At 59.8% G+C, this 19,076-nt stretch overlaps 1 protein-coding gene across 1 annotated transcript in view; it reads left to right on the forward strand.

Annotated features, from left to right (window-relative positions):
* Window positions 1–19,076, forward strand: part of TP53 (tumor protein p53) — a 44,514-nt gene that overhangs the window by 3,193 nt on the left and 22,245 nt on the right. Inside the window, exons 2-10 of the mRNA XM_069767652.1 lie at window positions 4,080–4,162; window positions 5,709–5,757; window positions 6,116–6,292; window positions 6,378–6,564; window positions 6,696–6,805; window positions 6,874–6,983; window positions 7,534–7,655; window positions 8,903–8,988; window positions 9,091–9,173. Coding sequence (XP_069623753.1) covers window positions 4,092–4,162; window positions 5,709–5,757; window positions 6,116–6,292; window positions 6,378–6,564; window positions 6,696–6,805; window positions 6,874–6,983; window positions 7,534–7,655; window positions 8,903–8,988; window positions 9,091–9,173 — 995 coding nt within the window. The 5' untranslated portion in view covers window positions 4,080–4,091. The remainder of the gene's footprint in view (window positions 1–4,079; window positions 4,163–5,708; window positions 5,758–6,115; window positions 6,293–6,377; window positions 6,565–6,695; window positions 6,806–6,873; window positions 6,984–7,533; window positions 7,656–8,902; window positions 8,989–9,090; window positions 9,174–19,076) is intronic.

The raw sequence follows: 19,076 nt of genomic DNA on the forward strand, positions 1-19,076 counted from the left end.
CCTCCCTCCCTCCCCGGGAGTCGGTGGTGGGCGCCCCTCCCTCCCTCCCTCCCCTCCCCGGGAGTCGGTGGTGGGCGCCCTCCCTCCCTCCCTCCCTCCCCCGGGAGTCGGTGGTGGGCGCCCTCCCTCCCTCCCTCCCTCCCTCCCCGGGAGTCGGTGGTGGGCGCCCTCCCTCCCTCCCTCCCTCCCCGGGAGTCGGTGGTGGGGCGCCCTCCCTCCCTCCCTCCCTCCCCGGGAGTCGGTGGTGGGCGCCCTCCCTCCCTCCCTCCCTCCCCGGGAGTCGGTGGTGGGCGCCCTCCCTCCCTCCCTCCCCTCCCCGGGAGTCGGTGGTGGGCGCCCTCCCCTCCCTCCCTCCCTCCCCGGGAGTCGGTGGTGGGCCGCCCTCCCTCCCTCCCTCCCCGGGAGTCGGTGGTGGGCGCCGTCCCCAACCCCTCCCTCCCTCCCCGGGAGTCGGTGGTGGGCGCCCTCCCTCCCTCCCTCCCTCCCTCCCCGGGAGTCGGTGGTGGGCGCCCTCCTCCCTCCCTCCCTCCCTCCCTCCCTCCCCGGGAGTCGGTGGTGGGCGCCCCTCACTCCCTCCCTCCCTCCCTCCCTCCCTCCCCGGGAGTCGGTGGTGGGCGCCCTCACTCCCTCCCTCCCCGGGAGTCGGTGGTGGGCGCCCTCCCTCCCTCCCTCCCCCGGGAGTCGGTGGTGGGCTCCCTCCCTCCCTCCCTCCCCGGGAGTCGGTGGTGGGCTCCCTCCCTCCCTCCCTCCCCGGGAGTCGGTGGTGGGGCGCCCTCCCTCCCTCCCCGGGAGTCGGTGGTGGGCGCCGTCCCAACCCTCCCTCCCCGGGAGTCGTGGTGGGCGCCCTCCCTCCCTCCCTCCCCGGGAGTCGGTGGTGGGCGCCCTCACTCCCTCCCTCCCTCCCTCCCCGGGAGTCGGTGGTGGGGCGCCCCTCACTCCCCTCCCTCCCTCCCCGGGAGTCGGTGGTGGGCGCCCTCTCTCCCTCCCTCCCTCCTCCCCGGGAGTCGGTGGCGTGCGCCCTCTCTCCCTCCCCTCTCTCCCTCCCTTCCTCCCCCGGGAGTCGGTGGTGTGCTCCCCCCTCCCTCCTTCCTTCCTCCCCCGGGAGTCGGGTGGTGTGCTCCCCCGCTCCCTCCCTCCTTCCTTCCTCCCCGGGAGTCGGTGGTGTGCTCCCCCCCTCCCTCCTTCCTTCCTCCCCGGGAGTCGGTGGCGTGCGCCCTCTCTCCCTCCTTCCTTCCTCCCCGGGAGTCGGTGGCGGGCGCCCTCTCTCCCTCCCTTCCTCCCCCGTAGTCGGTGGCGTGCGCCCTCTCTCCCTCCCTTCCTCCCCCGGAGTCGGTGGCGTGCGCCCTCTCTCCCTCCCTTCCTCCCCCGGAGTCGGTGGTGTGCTCCCCCCCTCCCTCCTTCCTTCCTCCCCCGGGAGTCGGTGGTGTGCGTCCTCTCTCCCTCCTTCCTTCCTCCCCGGGAGTCGGTGGCGGGCGCCCTCTCTCCCTCCCTTCCTCCCCCGTAGTCGGTGGCGTGCGCCCTCTCTCCCTCCCTCCCTCCCTCCCTCCCTCCCCGGGAGTCGGGCGCCCTCCCTCCCCGGGAGTCGGTGGTGGGCGCCCTCCCTCCCTCCCTCCCTCCCCGGGAGTCGGTGGTGGGCGCCCTCCCTCCCTCCCTCCCCGGGAGTCGGTGGTGGGCGCCCTCCCTCCTTCCCTCCCTCCCCGGGAGTCGGTGGTGGGCGCCCTCCCTCCCTCCCTCCCTCCCTCCCCGGGAGTCGGTGGTGGGCGCCCTCCCTCCCTCCCTCCCTCCCCTCCCCGGGAGTCGGTGGTGGGCGTCCTCCCTCCCTCCCTCCCTCCCTCCCTCCCCGGGAGTCGGTGGTGGGCGTCCTCCCTCCCTCCCTCCCTCCCTCCCTCCCCGGGAGTCGGTGGTGGGCGTCCTCCCTCCCTCCCTCCCCGGGAGTCGGTGGTGGGCGCCCTCCCTCCCTCCCTCCCCGGGAGTCGGTGGTGGGCGCCCTCCCTCCCTCCCCGGGAGTCGGTGGTGGGCGCCCTCCCTCCCCGGGAGTCGGTGGTGGGCGCCCTCCCTCCCTCCCTCCCCGGGAGTCGGTGGTGGGCGCCCTCCCTCCCCGGGAGTCGGTGGTGGGCGGGCGCCCTCCCTCCCTCCCTCCCCGGGAGTCGGTGGTGGGCGCCCTCCCTCCCTCCCTCCCTCCCCGGGAGTCGGTGGTGGGCGCCCTCCCTCCCTCCCTCCCTCCCCGGGAGTCGGTGGTGGGCGCCCTCCCTCCCTCCCTCCCCGGGAGTCGGTGGTGGGCGCCCTCCCTCCCTCCCTCCCTCCCCGGGAGTCGGTGGTGGGCGCCCTCCCTCCCTAACTCCCTCCCCGGGAGTCGGTGGTGGGCGCCCTCCCGGGCGCCCTCCCTCCCTCCCTCCCCGGGAGTCGGTGGTGGGCTCCCTCCCTCCCTCCCTCCCTCCCCGGGAGTCGGTGGTGGGCGCTCTCCCTCCCTCCCTCCCCGGGAGTCGGTGGTGGGCTCCCTCCCTCCCTCCCTCCCCGGGAGTCGTTGGTGGGCGCCCTCCCTCCCTCCCTCCCTCCCTCCCCGGGAGTCGGTGGTGGGCGCCCTCCCTCCCTCCCTCCCTCCCCGGGAGTCGGTGGTGGGCGCCCTCCCTCCCTCCCCGGGAGTCGGTGGTGGGCGCCCTCCCTCCCTCCCTCCCTCCCCGGTAGTCGGTGGTGGGCGCCCTCCCTCCCCGGGAGTCGGTGGTGGGCGCCCTCCCTCCCTCCCTCCCCGGGAGTCGGTGGTGGGCGCCCTCCCTCCCTCCCTCCCCGGGAGTCGGTGGTGGGCGCCCTCCCTCCCTCCCTCCCCGGGAGTCGGTGGTGGGCGCCCTCCCTCCCTCCCTCCCCCGGGAGTCGGTGGTGGGCGCCCTCCCTCCCTCCCTCCCCGGGAGTCGGTGGTGGGCGCCCTCCCTCCCCCTCCCTCCCTCCTCGGGAGTCGGTGGTGGGCGCCCTCCCTCCCTCCCTCCCCGGGAGTCGGTGGTGGGCGCCGTCCCAACCCTCCCTCCCTCCCCGGGAGTCGGTGGTGGGCGCCGTCCCAACCCTCCCTCCCTCCCCGGGAGTCGGTGGTGGGCGCCCTCCCTCCCTCCCCGGGAGTCGGTGGTGGGCGCCGTCCCAACCCTCCCTCCCTCCCCGGGAGTCGGTGGTGGGCGCCCTCTCTCCCTCCCTCCCTCCCTCCCCGGGAGTCGGTGGCGTGCGCCCTCTCTCCCTCCCTCTCTCCCTCCCTTCCTCCCCGGGAGTCGGTGGTGTGCTCCCCCCTCCCTCCTTCCTTCCTCCCCGGGAGTCGGTGGTGTGCTCCCTCCCTCCTTCCTTCCTCCCCGGGAGTCGGTGGTGTGCTCCCCCCCTCCCTCCTCCCTTCCTCCCCGGGAGTCGGTGGTGGGCGCCCTCTCTCCCTCCCTCCCTTCCTCCCCGGGAGTCGGTGGTGGGCGCCCTCTCTCCCTCCCTTCCTCCCCCGGGAGTCGGTGGTGGGCGCCCTCTCTCCCTCCCTCCCTCCCCGGGAGTCGGTGGTGGGCGCCCTCCCTCCCTCCCTCCCCGGGAGTCGGTGGTGGGCGCCCTCCCTCCCTCCCTCCCCGGGAGTCGGTGGTGGGCGCCCTCCCTCCCTCCCTCCCCGGGAGTCGGTGGTGGGCGCCCTCCCTCCCTCCCTCCCTCCCCGGGAGTCGGTGGTGGGCGCCCTCCCTCCCTCCCTCCCTCCCCGGGAGTCGGTGGTGGGCGCCCTCCCTCCCTCCCTCCCCGGGAGTCGGTGGTGGGCGCCCTCCCTCTCTCCCTTCCTCCCCGGGAGTCGGTGGTGGGCGCCCTCTCTCCCTCCCTTCCTCCCCCGGGAGTCGGTGGTGGGCGCCCTCTCTCCCTTCCTCCCCGGGAGTCGGTGGTGGGCGCCCTCTCTCCCTCCCTCCCTCCCCGGGAGTCGGTGGTGGGCGCCCTCTCTCCTGTGAAGGGAGTCAGGAAGCCAAACCTCTTGACTGCTCCATTTCCATGACTGACTCCACAGCCTACACATACTGTATATACTGTATACTGCTGTGCGCCGCATCTTCTCCTGCCTGTGTGTAACCTCGGTGTTTCCCCCGCAGTAATCTGCCCCCATGGAGCCGCAGAGTGATGGAGGGATGGAACCTCCGCTCAGTCAGGAGACCTTCGAGGACCTCTGGAGCCTGTGAGTCCCTTCATCCTCCGTGATCGTCCAGTGTGCGGACAGTATGGCCGCCGTCGTGCCTGTGTGTGCGGTAGTACAGCTAATACACAGTACTGTGGTGTGTGTGTGTGTTGGGAGGGGGAGCTGTCAGGAATCACAGAGGGATCCCTTTATCACCCCACCGCTCACCCCAATTTGTCACGGATCGGGGGGTTTGTTGCCCCGGTTCTTTTCTGAAGGGGATTTATCCATATCCTACTTGCGGTTTGGAACTTGCAGCTATTCCCCCCCCCCCCTTGTCTGGGCCTCTGAGTTTTATACCTTTGCCCAAAACTAAGGGTCTCCCCCCAGATGACCTCATGGGGTGGGCAGAGCTATGGACTCCTCTGTCTTCAGTGTATGTAATAACCATCATCCCGCATATCTCGCAGTATGAACCTCGTAGAAGGACGACACCCGTACCGTTATGCTCAGCGTGACATGGGGTTCATTTAGGTGACCCAGTTCTGTAGTGATCGGTTTCCCAATTGTGCTGGTTCTGGGACCTAGAAAACTCACCGGCTGATAGTTCTACCGAGGCTCATGTCAAATATGTATTTGTCCCACTTCTATCATTAATCGCTGCTATGATATTTACATTTCCAGAGACAAAGGAACCTGGGTTTGTTTTTGGTTTCTTTCCATTTGCTTCTACTTGTACTTTCAGTTTAAGGCCATAAAGCTCCTCAGTGACGGCTGCTGGGGCGCTGGTCTCACATTACAGCTGTATAGCAGGGGAGGGGGGAGTGAAATCAGCCACATGCAGGCAGAGGAAACTGCAGCTGAGAGCTCTGTATGTGTAATTGAAGTCATAAGAAATTCTTCCTATTTCCTGATGTGTTGGCGGTTACATGTGTGGGGGTGGTTGCACATGTATGTATAGAAAAAAAAAAACAAAACCCAAAACACATGCAGAGGTTAAACGCATGTTAATTGGCCACAAAACATTAAAACCTACAAGAGAAAAAAGTAAGCGAAAACCCTGATGTAACCAAGTAAAAAAGCAAAAGTGCATTTAAATAACAGAGTTTTTAGTAATCCTGTTTTTTGATCAATAAATGGCACAAAAGCCATCGCACCGCGTCACGGTCTCTCTGGTTGGGGACGGTCTCTCTGGTTGGGGACGGTCTCTCTGGTTGGGGACGGTCTCTCTGGTTGGGGACGGTCTCTCTGGTTGGGGACGGTCTCTCTGGTTGGGGACGGTCTCTCTGGTTGGGGACGGTCTCTCTGGTTGGGGACGGTCCTTTGTCTACCCTTATTCACTCTGAGGTCAACATTGACACATTGTAAGGTTTCAATATTAGACAGTGTAGGACCGTCCCCATCAGAGTTACCGTGACTATTTATTGATCAAAAAACAGGATTACTAAAAACTGTTAATTTAATGCACTTTTGCTTTTTCACTTGGTTACATCAGGGTTTTCGCTTACTTTTCTCTCTTGTAGGTTTTTATGTATGTTACACCCAAGTTCTGCGGCGGGGGGTGTTGTCTGAGCCGGTATCCGCCGTCATGTGTTTTGTCTTTCAGGCTGCCGGATGCTGACCTCCCAGAGGTGCCGTACAGTGCCGAGAACATGGTAAGTGCCCTGTGAGTTTGGGGCTGCGTCCCTCCTCCTCCTTCAGGTTCCTCCCTTCGGGGGGCTGCGTCCCTCCTCCTCCTTCAGGTTCCTCCCTTCGGGGGGCTGCGTCCCTCCTCCTCCTCGGGGTTCCTCCCATCGGGGGGCTGCGTCCCTCCTCCTCCTTCAGGTTCCTCCCTTCGGGGGGCTGCGTCCCTCCTCCTCCTCGGGGTTCCTCCCTTCGGGCGGCTGCGTCCCTCCTCCTCGTGGGTTCCTCCTCGGCTTCCTCCCTTCTGTGCGGGGTGTCGGTGGGTGTCACCGTGGCCTCCGGCACTGCCCGCCCGGCAGCTGCTTTGGTCTCATCAGTTCTCCCTTCCAGGACTTCGGATTCCCGCTGCAGCCCATGATGCCGGTGGCCTTACAGGAGGGCTGGGTCAGCAGCACGTTTGCTCCGGTCTCCAGCTCAGCCGTCCCCTCCACTGAAGATTATCCCGGGCAGCACGGCCTACAGCTGGAGTTCCAGCAGAATGGGACGGCCAAGTCTGTGACCTGCACGGTGAGTGTGCGGGGCACATGCCGGGACTGGTGGGTGCGCAGACCCTCGCGCACGCAGACCCTCACTCTGTCCCCTGTCCTTTCAGTACTCTCCAGACCTGAACAAGCTCTTCTGCCAGTCGGCCAAGACCTGTCCGGTGCTGATCCGTGTGTGGAACGCGCCCCCCGCCGGCTCGGCCATCCGTGCTGTGGCCGTGTACAAGAAGTCAGAACATGTGGCCGAGGTGGTGAGACGCTGCCCGCACCACGAGCGGAGCGTGGAGGCCGGAGACGGTGAGTGCAGGGGAGGTCTGTGTGTGGTGGGTGCTCCTCCTGTGTATGGGGGTCTTCATGCTCTGATATTGGGCATGTGCTGGTCTCGCTGGTATGAGGAGCAATGTTTCCGGACTCTTCTCTCCCCCCAGATTTAACCCCCAGGAGTCACCTGATTCGCGTGGAGGGCAATGTTCAGGCTTATTACGCTGAGGACTCCAATGGTCGTCACAATGTCTGCGTGCCGTATGAGGAGCCACAGGTACGGACTCTTCTCCGCAGGCCATTGTCCCGTGTGGCCCTCGCTGACCTGTCACTTTCTCTCCACAGGTGGGCTCAGAGTGCACTGTTCTCCTCCTGAACTACATGTGTAACAGCTCCTGCATGGGGGGGATGAACCGTCGCCCCATCATGACCATCATCACACTGGAGACCAAAGAGTAAGCAGCGGGTACTGCATGCCGGGCAGACGAGTCCGCAGCTCCAACACCCGTCCCCCATTGCTCCCTCCCCTAACCTTTCCTCCCCTAACCCTTCCCTCCGTCTTCCTCCCCTAACCCTTCCCTCCGTCTTCCTCCCCTTACCCTCCCTCCGTCTTCTTCCTCCCCTAACCCTTCCCTCCGTCTTCCTCCCCTAACCCTTCCCTCCGTCTTCCTCCCCTAACCCTTCCCTCCGTCTTCCTCCCCTAACCCTTCCCTCCGTCTTCCTCCCCTCCGTCTTCCTCCCCTCCCTCTTCCTCCCCTCCCTCTTCCTCCCCTCCCTCTTCCTCCCCTCCCTCTTCCTCCCCTCCCTCTTCCTCCCCTCCCTCTTCCTCCCCTCCCTCTTCCTCCCCTCCCTCTTCCTCCCCTCCCTCTTCCTCCCCTCCCTCTTCCTCCCCTCCCTCTTCCTCCCCTCCCTCTTCCTTCCCCTCCGTCTTCCTCCGCTCCCTCCCCTGATGTAGGCAGCACTTCTTCTTCTTTTTCCCTGATTTCCCATTTCTTTGTTATTTAGGGGCGTACTTCTGGGACGTCGATGCTTTGAGGTTCGGATCTGTGCTTGTCCTGGACGGGATCGTAGGACTGAAGAGGAAAACTTCCAGAAGAAGAAGGAGCTGAAAACCAGCGGAAAACGAGGTGGATGGGCATTGAGCAGGCTGGGCTGTGGAGCAGCGGTTCCTTACATAATCGGACATGGTCCAGGCTGGGCTGTGGAGCAGCGGTTCCCTACATAATCGGACATGGTGCAGGCTGGGCTGGGGGGCAGCGGTTCCTTACATATTCCGGACATGGTCCAGGCTGGGCTGTGGAGCAGCGGTTCCTTACATAATCGGACATGGTCCAGGCTGGGCTGGGGGGCAGCGGTTCCTTACATAATCGGACATGGTCCAGGCTGGGCTGGGGGGCAGCGGTTCCTTACATATTCGGACATGGTCCAGGCTGGGCTGTGGAGCAGCGGTTCCTTACATAATCGGACATGGTCCAGGCTGGGCTGGGGGGCAGCGGTTCCTTACATAATCGGACATGGTCCAGGCTGGGCTGGGGGGCAGCGGTTCCTTACATAATCGGACATGGTCCAGGCTGGGCTGGGGGGCAGCGGTTCCTTACATAATCGGACATGGTCCAGGCTGGGCTGGGGGGCAGCGGTTCCTTACATAATCGGACATGGTCCAGGCTGGGCTGTGGAGCAGCGGTTCCTTACATAATCGGACATGGTCCAGGCTGGGCTGTGGAGCAGCGGTTCCTTACATAATCGGACATGGTCCAGGCTGGGCTGGGGGGCAGCGGTTCCTTACATAATCGGACATGGTCCAGGCTGGGCTGGGGGGCAGCGGTTCCTTACATAATCGGACATGGTCCAGGCTGGGCTGTGGAGCAGCGGTTCCTTACATAATCGGACATGGTCCAGGCTGGGCTGGGGGGCAGCGGTTCCTTACATATTCGGACATGGTCCAGGCTGGGCTGGGGGGCAGCGGTTCCCTACATAATCGGACATGGTCCAGGCTGGGCTGTGGAGCAGCGGTTCCTTACATAATCGGACATGGTCCAGGCTGGGCTGTGGAGCAGCGGTTCCTTACATATTCGGACATGGTCCAGGCTGGGCTGTGGAGCAGCGGTTCCTTACATAATCGGACATGGTCCAGGCTGGGCTGGGGGGCAGCGGTTCCTTACATAATCGGACATGGTCCAGGCTGGGCTGGGGGGCAGCGGTTCCTTACATAATCGGACATGGTCCAGGCTGGGCTGGGGGGCAGCGGTTCCTTACATAATCGGACATGGTCCAGGCTGGGCTGGGGGGCAGCGGTTCCTTACATAATCGGACATGGTCCCGGCTGGGCTGGGGGGCTCAGACCTGACTGACGCACTGCTTTTCTTGGCTTCAGCTCTTTCCAGCTCCCCGATCCAGGATTCTGTGGTCCTGAAGAAGAAGCCTCTCGTTGCTGAGGAGGAGGAGGTGTTCACCTTGCAGGTAGTGTCACCACGTTGCCCCCGGTTATTCGCCACGTTGCCCCTGGTTATTCGCCACGTTGCCCCCGGTTATTTGCCACGTTCCTGACCCCTCTCTCTGTAGGTGAAGGGACGGGAGCGCTATGAGATGATGAAGAAGATCCTCGATGCCTTGGACGTCAAGGACAAGGTGGATCAGCAGAAGCTGTGAGTGCACGAGCCCAGATCCTGATCACATGTCAGGTTATAACAGCCCTGATGGTCTGCACCCCATAGAGGTTAGACGGCAGCAATGCTGCCCTCCGATGGACACGTGCAACTAGTGCAGGATCTGAAGCTGCCGGATTCCCGACACTTAGACGCCATATTCTATTAAAGGGATCCTGTCTGCAGATTGTCTCTATATGAGGCCACCGCCTTTCAGGGCTGATATACGGCATAATGAGCTATATCTGCCCCCGGCCCACAAGGCAAGAATACGTTCTATTCACTACGGTAGTGTCCTCCCTCCTCCTATATGTGCAGTCACTGACCGGTCACTTCTCTCTGATGTCACCCGTGGTCCTATGTGCTGGGTGTACAGTGTTCCTGAGTGTGGGTAGTGTCCTCCCTTCTCCTATATGTGCAGTCACTGACCGGTCACTTCTCTCTGATGTCACCCGTGGTCCTATGTGCTGGGTGTACAGTGTTCCTGAGTGTGGGTAGTGTCCTCCCTTCTCCTATATGTACAGTCACTGACCGGTCACTTCTCTCTGTCCCCCGTGGTCCTATGTGCTGGGTGTACAGTGCTCCTGAGTGTGGGTAGTGTCCTCCCTTCTCCTATATGTGCAGTCACTGACCGGTCACTTCTCTCTGATGTCACCCGTGGTCCTATGTGCTGGGTGTACAGTGTTCCTGAGTGTGGGTAGTGTCCTCCCTTCTCCTATATGTACAGTCACTGACCGGTCACTTCTCTCTGTCCCCCGTGGTCCTATGTGCTGGGTGTACAGTGCTCCTGAGTGTGGGTAGTGTCCTCCCTTCTCCTATATGTACAGTCACTGACCGGTCACTTCCCTCTGATGTCACCCGTGGTCCTATGTGCTGGGTGTACAGTGCTCCTGAGTGTGGGTAGTGTCCTTCTCCTATATGTACAGTCACTGACCGGTCACTTCCCTCTGTCTCCCGTGGTCCTATGTGCTGGGTGTACGGTGCTCCTGAGTGTGGGTAGTGTCCTCCCTCCTCCTATATGTGCAGTCACTGACCGGTCACTTCTCTCTGTCCCCCGTGGTCCTATGTGCTGGGTGTACAGTGCTCCTGAGTGTGGGTAGTGTCCTCCCTTCTCCTATATGTACAGTCACTGACCGGTCACTTCCCTCTGATGTCACCCGTGGTCCTATGTGCTGGGTGTACAGTGCTCCTGAGTGTGGGTAGTGTCCTTCTCCTATATGTACAGTCACTGACCGGTCACTTCCCTCTGTCTCCCGTGGTCCTATGTGCTGGGTGTACGGTGCTCCTGAGTGTGGGTAGTGTCCTCCCTTCTCCTATATGTACAGTCACTGACCGGTCACTTCTCTCTGTCACCCGTGGTCCTATGTGCTGGGTGTACGGTGCTCCTGAGTGTGGGTAGTGTCCTTCTCCTATATGTACAGTCACTGACCGGTCACTTCCCTCTGTCTCCCGTGGTCCTATGTGCTGGGTGTACGGTGCTCCTGAGTGTGGGTAGTGTCCTCCCTCCTCCTATATGTACAGTCACTGACCGGTCACTTCCCTCTGATGTCCCCCGTGGTCCTATATGCTGGGTGTACGGTGCTCCTGAGTGTGGGTAGTGTCCTTCCTCCTCCTATATGTACAGTCACTGACCGGTCACTTCTCTCTGATGTCACCCGTGGTCCTATGTGCTGGGTGTACGGTGCTCCTGAGTGTGGGTAGTGTCCTCCCTTCTCCTATATGTACAGTCACTGACCGGTCACTTCCCTCTGTCACCCGTGGTCCTATGTGCTGGGTGTACGGTGCTCCTGAGTGTGGGTAGTGTCCTCCCTCCTCCTATATGTGCAGTCACTGACCGGTCACTTCCCTCTGTCTCCCGTGGTCCTATGTGCTGGGTGTACAGTGCTCCTGAGTGTGGGTAGTGTTCTCCCTTCTCCTATATGTGCAGTCACTGACCGGTCACTTCCCTCTGTCACCCGTGGTCCTATGTGCTGGGTGTACGGTGCTCCTGAGTGTGGGTAGTGTCCTCCCTCCTCCTATATGTGCAGTCACTGACCGGTCACTTCCCTCTGTCACCCGTGGTCCTATGTGCTGGGTGTACGGTGCTCCTGAGTGTGGGTAGTGTCCTCCCTTCTCCTATATGTACAGTCACTGACCGGTCACTTCCCTCTGATGTCCCCCGTGGTCCTATGTGCTGGGTGTACAGTGCTCCTGAGTGTGGGTAGTGTCCTCCCTTCTCCTATATGTACAGTCACTGACCGGTCACTTCCCTCTGATGTCCCCCGTGGTCCTATGTGCTGGGTGTACGGTGCTCCTGAGTGTGGGTAGTGTCCTTCTCCTATATGTACAGTCACTGACCGGTCACTTCCCTCTGTCTCCCGTGGTCCTATGTGCTGGGTGTACGGTGCTCCTGAGTGTGGGTAGTGTCCTTCCTCCTCCTATATGTACAGTCACTGACCGGTCACTTCCCTCTGATGTCACCCGTGGTCCTATGTGCTGGGTGTACGGTGCTCCTGAGTGTGGGTAGTGTCCTTCTCCTATATGTACAGTCACTGACCGGTCACTTCCCTCTGTCCCCCGTGGTCCTATGTGCTGGGTGTACAGTGCTCCTGAGTGTGGGTAGTGTCCTCCCTCCTCCTATATGTACAGTCACTGACCGGTCACTTCTCTCTGATGTCCCCCGTGGTCCTATATGCTGGGTGTACGGTGCTCCTGAGTGTGGGTAGTGTCCTTCCTCCTCCTATATGTACAGTCACTGACCGGTCACTTCTCTCTGATGTCACCCGTGGTCCTATGTGCTGGGTGTACGGTGCTCCTGAGTGTGGGTAGTGTCCTCCCTTCTCCTATATGTACAATCACTGACCGGTCACTTCCCTCTGATGTCACCCGTGGTCCTATGTGCTGGGTGTACAGTGCTCCTGAGTGTGGGTAGTGTCCTCCCTTCTCCTATATGTGCAGTCACTGACCGGTCACTTCCCTCTGATGTCACCCGTGGTCCTATGTGCTGGGTGTACGGTGCTCCTGAGTGTGGGTAGTGTCCTCCCTTCTCCTATATGTGCAGTCACTGACCGGTCACTTCTCTCTGATGTCACCCGTGGTCCTCTGTGCTGGGTGTACGGTGCTCCTGAGTGTGGGTAGTGTCCTCCCTTCTCCTATATGTACAGTCACTGACCGGTCACTTCTCTCTGATGTCTCCCGTGGTCCTATGTGCTGGGTGTACGGTGCTCCTGAGTGTGGGTAGTGTCCTCCCTTCTCCTATATGTACAGTCACTGACCGGTCACTTCTCTCTGTCCCCCGTGTCCTATGTGCTGGGTGTACGGTGCTCCTGAGTGTGGGTAGTGTCCTCCCTTCTCCTATATGTACAGTCACTGACCGGTCACTTCCCTCTGTCCCCCGTGGTCCTATGTGCTGGGTGTACAGTGCTCCTGAGTGTGGGTAGTGTCCTCCCTTCTCCTATATGTACAGTCACTGACCGGTCACTTCTCTGTCACCCGTGGTCCTATGTGCTGGGTGTACAGTGCTCCTGAGTGTGGGTAGTGTCCTCCCTTCTCCTATATGTACAGTCACTGACCGGTCACTTCTCTCTGTCCCCCGTGTCCTATGTGCTGGGTGTACGGTGCTCCTGAGTGTGGGTAGTGTCCTCCCTTCTCCTATATGTACAGTCACTGACCGGTCACTTCCCTCTGTCCCCCGTGGTCCTATGTGCTGGGTGTACAGTGCTCCTGAGTGTGGGTAGTGTCCTCCCTTCTCCTATATGTACAGTCACTGACCGGTCACTTCTCTGTCACCCGTGGTCCTATGTGCTGGGTGTACAGTGCTCCTGAGTGTGGGTAGTGTCCTCCCTTCTCCTATATGTACAGTCACTGACCGGTCACTTCCCTCTGTCACCCGTGGTCCTATGTGCTGGGTGTACGGTGCTCCTGAGTGTGGGTAGTGTCCTCCCTTCTCCTATATGTACAGTCACTGACCGGTCACTTCCCTCTGTCACCCGTGGTCCTATGTGCTGGGTGTACGGTGCTCCTGAGTGTGGGTAGTGTCCTCCCTCCTCCTATATGTACAGTCACTGACCGGTCACTTCTCTCTGATGTCACCCGTGGTCCTATGTGCTGGGTGTACAGTGCTCCTGAGTGTGGGTAGTGTCCTCCCTCCTCCTATATGTACAGTCACTGACCGGTCACTTCTCTCTGATGTCACCCGTGGTCCTATGTGCTGGGTGTACAGTGCTCCTGACTGTGGGTAGTGTCCTCCCTTCTCCTATATGTACAGTCACTGACCGGTCACTTCCCTCTGATGTCACCCGTGGTCCTATGTGCTGGGTGTACAGTGCTCCTGAGTGTGGGTAGTGTCCTCCCTCCTCCTATATGTGCAGTCACTGACCGGTCACTTCTCTCTGATGTCCCCCGTGGTCCTATGTGCTGGGTGTACGGTGCTCCTGAGTGTGGGTAGTGTCCTCCCTTCTCCTATATGTACAGTCACTGACCGGTCATTTCTCTCTGTCACCCGTGGTCCTATGTGCTGGGTGTACGGTGCTCCTGAGTGTGGGTAGTGTCCTCCCTTCTCCTATATGTACAGTCACTGACCGGTCACTTCCCTCTGATGTCACCCGTGGTCCTATGTGCTGGGTGTACAGTGCTCCTGAGTGTGGGTAGTGTCCTCCCTCCTCCTATATGTACAGTCACTGACCGGTCACTTCCCTCTGATGTCACCCGTGGTCCTATGTGCTGGGTGTACAGTGCTCCTGAGTGTGGGCAGTGTCCTCCCTTCTATATGTACAGTCACTGACCGGTCACTTCTCTCTGTCACCCGTGGTCCTATGTGCTGGGTGTACAGTGCTCCTGAGTGTGGGTAGTGTCCTTCCTCCTCCTATATGTACAGTCACTGACCGGTCACTTCCCTCTGATGTCACCCGTGGTCCTATGTGCTGGGTGTACAGTGCTCCTGAGTGTGGGTAGTGTCCTCCCTTCTCCTATATGTACAGTCACTGACCGGTCACTTCTCTCTGATGTCTCCCGTGGTCCTATGTGCTGGGTGTACAGTGCTCCTGAGTGTGGGTAGTGTCCTCCCTTCTCCTATATGTACAGTCACTGACCGGTCACTTCTCTCTGATGTCACCCGTGGTCCTATGTGCTGGGTGTACAGTGCTCCTGAGTGTGGGTAGTGTCCTCCCTTCTCCTATATGTATAGTCACTGACCGGTCACTTCTCTCTGATGTCACCCGTGGTCCTATGTGCTGGGTGTACGGTGCTCCTGAGTGTGGGTAGTGTCCTCCCTTCTCCTATATGTATAGTCACTGACCGGTCACTTCCCTCTGTCACCCGTGGTCCTATGTGCTGGGTGTACGGTGCTCCTGAGTGTGGGTAGTGTCCTCCCTTCTCCTATATATGCAGTCACTGACCGGTCACTTCTCTCTGATGTCACCCGTGGTCCTATGTGCTGGGTGTACAGTGCTCCTGAGTGTGGGTAGTGTCCTCCCTTCTCCTATATGTACAGTCACTGACCGGTCACTTCTCTCTGATGTCACCCGTGGTCCTATGTGCTGGGTGTACAGTGCTCCTGAGTGTGGGTAGTGTCCTCCCTCCTCCTATATGTACAGTCACTGACCGGTCACTTCTCTGTCCCCCGTGGTCCTATGTGCTGGGTGTACGGTGCTCCTGAGTGTGGGTAGTGTCCTCCCTTCTCCTATATGTACAGTCACTGACCGGTCACTTCTCTCTGATGTCACCCGTGGTCCTATGTGCTGGGTGTACAGTGCTCCTGAGTGTGGGTAGTGTCCTCCCTTCTCCTATATGTACAGTCACTGACCGGTCACTTCCCTCTGATGTCACCCGTGGTCCTATGTGCTGGGTGTACGGTGCTCCTGAGTGTGGGTAGTGTCCTCCCTTCTCCTATATGTACAGTCACTGACCGGTCACTTCCCTCTGATGTCACCCGTGGTCCTATGTGCTGGGTGTACGGTGCTCCTGAGTGTGGGTAGTGTCCTCCCTTCTCCTATATGTACAGTCACTGACCGGTCACTTCTCTCTGATGTCACCCGTGGTCCTATGTGCTGGGTGTACGGTGCTCCTGAGTGTGGGTAGTGTCCTCCCTTCTACTATATGTACAATCACTGACCGGTCACTTCTCTCTGTCCCCCGTGGTCCTATGTGCTGGGTGTACGGTGCTCCTGAGTGTGGGTAGTGTTCTCTCTTCTCCTATATGTACAGTCACTGACCGGTCACTTCCCTCTGTCCCCCGTGGTCCTATGTGCTGGGTGTACGGTGCTCCTGAGTGTGGGTAGTGTTCTCTCTTCTCCTATATGTACAGTCACTGACCGGTCACTTCCCTCTGTCACCCGTGGTCCTATGTGCTGGGTGTACGGTGCTCCTGAGTGTGGGTAGTGTTCTCTCTTCTCCTATATGTACAGTCACTGACCGGTCACTTCCCTCTGTCCCCCGTGGTCCTATGTGCTGGGTGTACGGTGCTCCTGAGTGTGGGTAGTGTTCTCTCTTCTCCTATATGTACAGTCACTGACCGGTCACTTCTCTCTGATGTCACCCGTGGTCCTATGTGCTGGGTGTACGGTGCTCCTGAGTGTGGGTAGTGTCCTCCCTTCTCCTATATGTACAGTCACTGACCGGTCACTTCCCTCTGTCACCCGTGGTCCTATGTGCTGGGTGTACGGTGCTCCTGAGTGTGGGTAGTGTCCTCCCTTCTCCTATATGTACAGTCACTGACCGGTCACTTCTCTCTGATGTCCCCCGTGGTCCTATGTGCTGGGTGTACAGTGCTCCTGAGTGTGGGTAGTGTCCTCCCTCCTCCTATATGTACAGTCACTGACCGGTCACTTCTCTCTGTCACCCGTGGTCCTATGTGCTGGGTGTACGGTGCTCCTGAGTGTGGGTAGTGTCCTCCCTTCTCCTATATGTACAGTCACTGACCGGTCACTTCTCTCTGATGTCTCCCGTGGTCCTATGTGCTGGGTGTACGGTGCTCCTGAGTGTGGGTAGTGTCCTCCCTTCTCCTATATGTACAGTCACTGACCGGTCACTTCTCTCTGATGTCACCCGTGGTCCTATGTGCTGGGTGTACAGTGCTCCTGAGTGTGGGTAGTGTCCTCCCTCCTCCTATATATACAGTCACTGACCGGTCACTTCCCTCTGATGTCACCCGTGGTCCTATGTGCTGGGTGTACAGTGCTCCTGAGTGTGGGTAGTGTCCTCCCTCCTCCTATATGTACAGTCACTGACCGGTCACTTCCCTCTGTCACCCGTGGTCCTATGTGCTGGGTGTACGGTGCTCCTGAGTGTGGGTAGTGTCCTCCCTTCTCCTATATGTACAGTCACTGACCGGTCACTTCCCTCTGATGTCACCCGTGGTCCTATGTGCTGGGTGTACGGTGCTCCTGAGTGTGGGTAGTGTCCTCCCTTCTCCTATATGTACAATCACTGACCGGTCACTTCTCTCTGATGTCACCCGTGGTCCTATGTGCTGGGTGTACGGTGCTCCTGAGTGTGGGTAGTGTCCTCCCTTCTCCTATATGTACAGTCACTGACCGGTCACTTCTCTCTGTCCCCCGTGGTCCTATGTGCTGGGTGTACGGTGCTCCTGAGTGTGGGTAGTGTCCTCTCTTCTCCTATATGTACAGTCACTGACCGGTCACTTCCCTCTGTCACCCGTGGTCCTATGTGCTGGGTGTACGGTGCTCCTGAGTGTGGGTAGTGTCCTCCCTTCTCCTATATGTACAGTCACTGACCGGTCACTTCTCTCTGATGTCACCCGTGGTCCTATGTGCTGGGTGTACGGTGCTCCTGAGTGTGGGTAGTGTCCTCCCTCCTCCTATATGTACAGTCACTGACCGGTCACTTCCCTCTGTCATCCGTGGTCCTATGTGCTGGGTGTACGGTGCTCCTGAGTGTGGGTAGTGTCCTCCCTTCTCCTATATGTGCAGTCACTGTCCGGTCACTTCTCTCTGATGTCTCCCGTGGTCCTATGTGCTGGGTGTACAGTGCTCCTGAGTGTGGGTAGTGTCCTCCCTTCTCCTATATGTACAGTCACTGACCGGTCACTTCTCTCTGATGTCACCCGTGGTCCTATGTGCTGGGTGTACGGTGCTCCTGAGTGTGGGTAGTGTCCTCCCTTCTCCTATATGTACAGTCACTGACCGGTCACTTCTCTCTGATGTCACCCGTGGTCCTATGTGCTGGGTGTACGGTGCTCCTGAGTGTGGGTAGTGTCCTCCTCCTATATGTACAGTCACTGACCGGTCACTTCTCTCTGTCCCCCGTGGTCCTATGTGCTGGGTGTACGGTGCTCCTGAGTGTGGGTAGTGTCCTCCCTTCTCCTATATGTGCAGTCACTGTCCGGTCACTTCCCTCTGATGTCCCCCGTGGTCCTATGTGCTGGGTGTACAGTGCTCCTGAGTGTGGGTAGTGTCCTCCCTCCTCCTATATGTACAGTCACTTCCCTCTGATGTCACCCGTGGTCCTATGTGCTGGGTGTACAGTGCTCCTGAGTGTGGGTAGTGTCCTCCCTTCTCCTATATGTGCAGTCACTGACCGGTCACTTCCCTCTGATGTCCCCCGTGGTCCTATGTGCTGGGTGTACGGTGCTCCTGAGTGTGGGTAGTGTCCTCTCTTCTCCTATATGTACAGTCACTGACCGGTCACTTCCCTCTGATGTCCCCCGTGGTCCTATGTGCTGGGTGTACAGTGCTCCTGAGTGTGGGTAGTGTCCTCCCTTCTCCTATATGTACAGTCACTGACCGGTCACTTCTCTCTGATGTCACCCGTGGTCCTATGTGCTGGGTGTACGGTGCTCCTGAGTGTGGGTAGTGTCCTCCCTTCTCCTATATGTACAGTCACTGACCGGTCACTTCTCTCTGATGTCACCCGTGGTCCTATGTGCTGGGTGTACAGTGCTCCTGAGTGTGGGTAGTGTCCTCCCTTCTCCTATATGTACAGTCACTGACCGGTCACTTCCCTCTGATGTCTCCCGTGGTCCTATGTGCTGGGTGTACGGTGCTCCTGAGTGTGGGTAGTGTCCTCCCTTCTCCTATATGTACAGTCACTGACCGGTCACTTCTCTCTGATGTCACCCGTGGTCCTATGTGCTGGGTGTACAGTGCTCCTGAGTGTGGGTAGTGTCCTCCCTTCTCCTATATGTACAGTCCACTGACCGGTCACTTCCCTCTGATGTCTCCCGTGGTCCTATGTGCTGGGTGTACGGTGCTCCTGAGTGTGGGTAGTGTCCTCCCTCCTCCTATATGTACAGTCACTGACCGGTCACTTCTCTCTGTCACCCGTGGTCCTATGTGCTGGGTGTACGGTGCTCCTGAGTGTGGGTAGTGTCCTCCCTTCTCCTATATGTGCAGTCACTGTCCGGTCACTTCCCTCTGATGTCCCCCGTGGTCCTATGTGCTGGGTGTACAGTGCTCCTGAGTGTGGGTAGTGTCCTCCCTTCTCCTATATGTACAGTCACTGACCGGTCACTTCTCTCTGATGTCACCCGTGGTCCTATGTGCTGGGTGTACGGTGCTCCTGAGTGTGGGTAGTGTCCTCCCTTCTCCTATATGTACAGTCACTGACCGGTCACTTCTCTCTGATGTCACCCGTGGTCCTATGTGCTGGGTGTACGGTGCTCCTGAGTGTGGGTAGTGTCCTCCCTCCTCCTATATGTACAGTCACTGACCGGTCACTTCTCTCTGATGTCACCCGTGGTCCTATGTGCTGGGTGTACAGTGCTCCTGAGTGTGGGTAGTGTCCTCCCTTCTCCTATATGTGCAGTCACTGACCGGTCACTTCTCTCTGATGTCACCCGTGGTCCTATGTGCTGGGTGTACAGTGCTCCTGAGTGTGGGTAGTGTCCTCCCTCCTCCTATATGTACAGTCACTGACCGGTCACTTCTCTCTGATGTCACCCGTGGTCCTATGTGCTGGGTGTACGGT

Source organism: Ranitomeya imitator, chromosome 4 (assembly GCF_032444005.1).
Source record: "Ranitomeya imitator isolate aRanImi1 chromosome 4, aRanImi1.pri, whole genome shotgun sequence".
Lineage (NCBI taxonomy): Eukaryota > Metazoa > Chordata > Amphibia > Anura > Dendrobatidae > Ranitomeya > Ranitomeya imitator.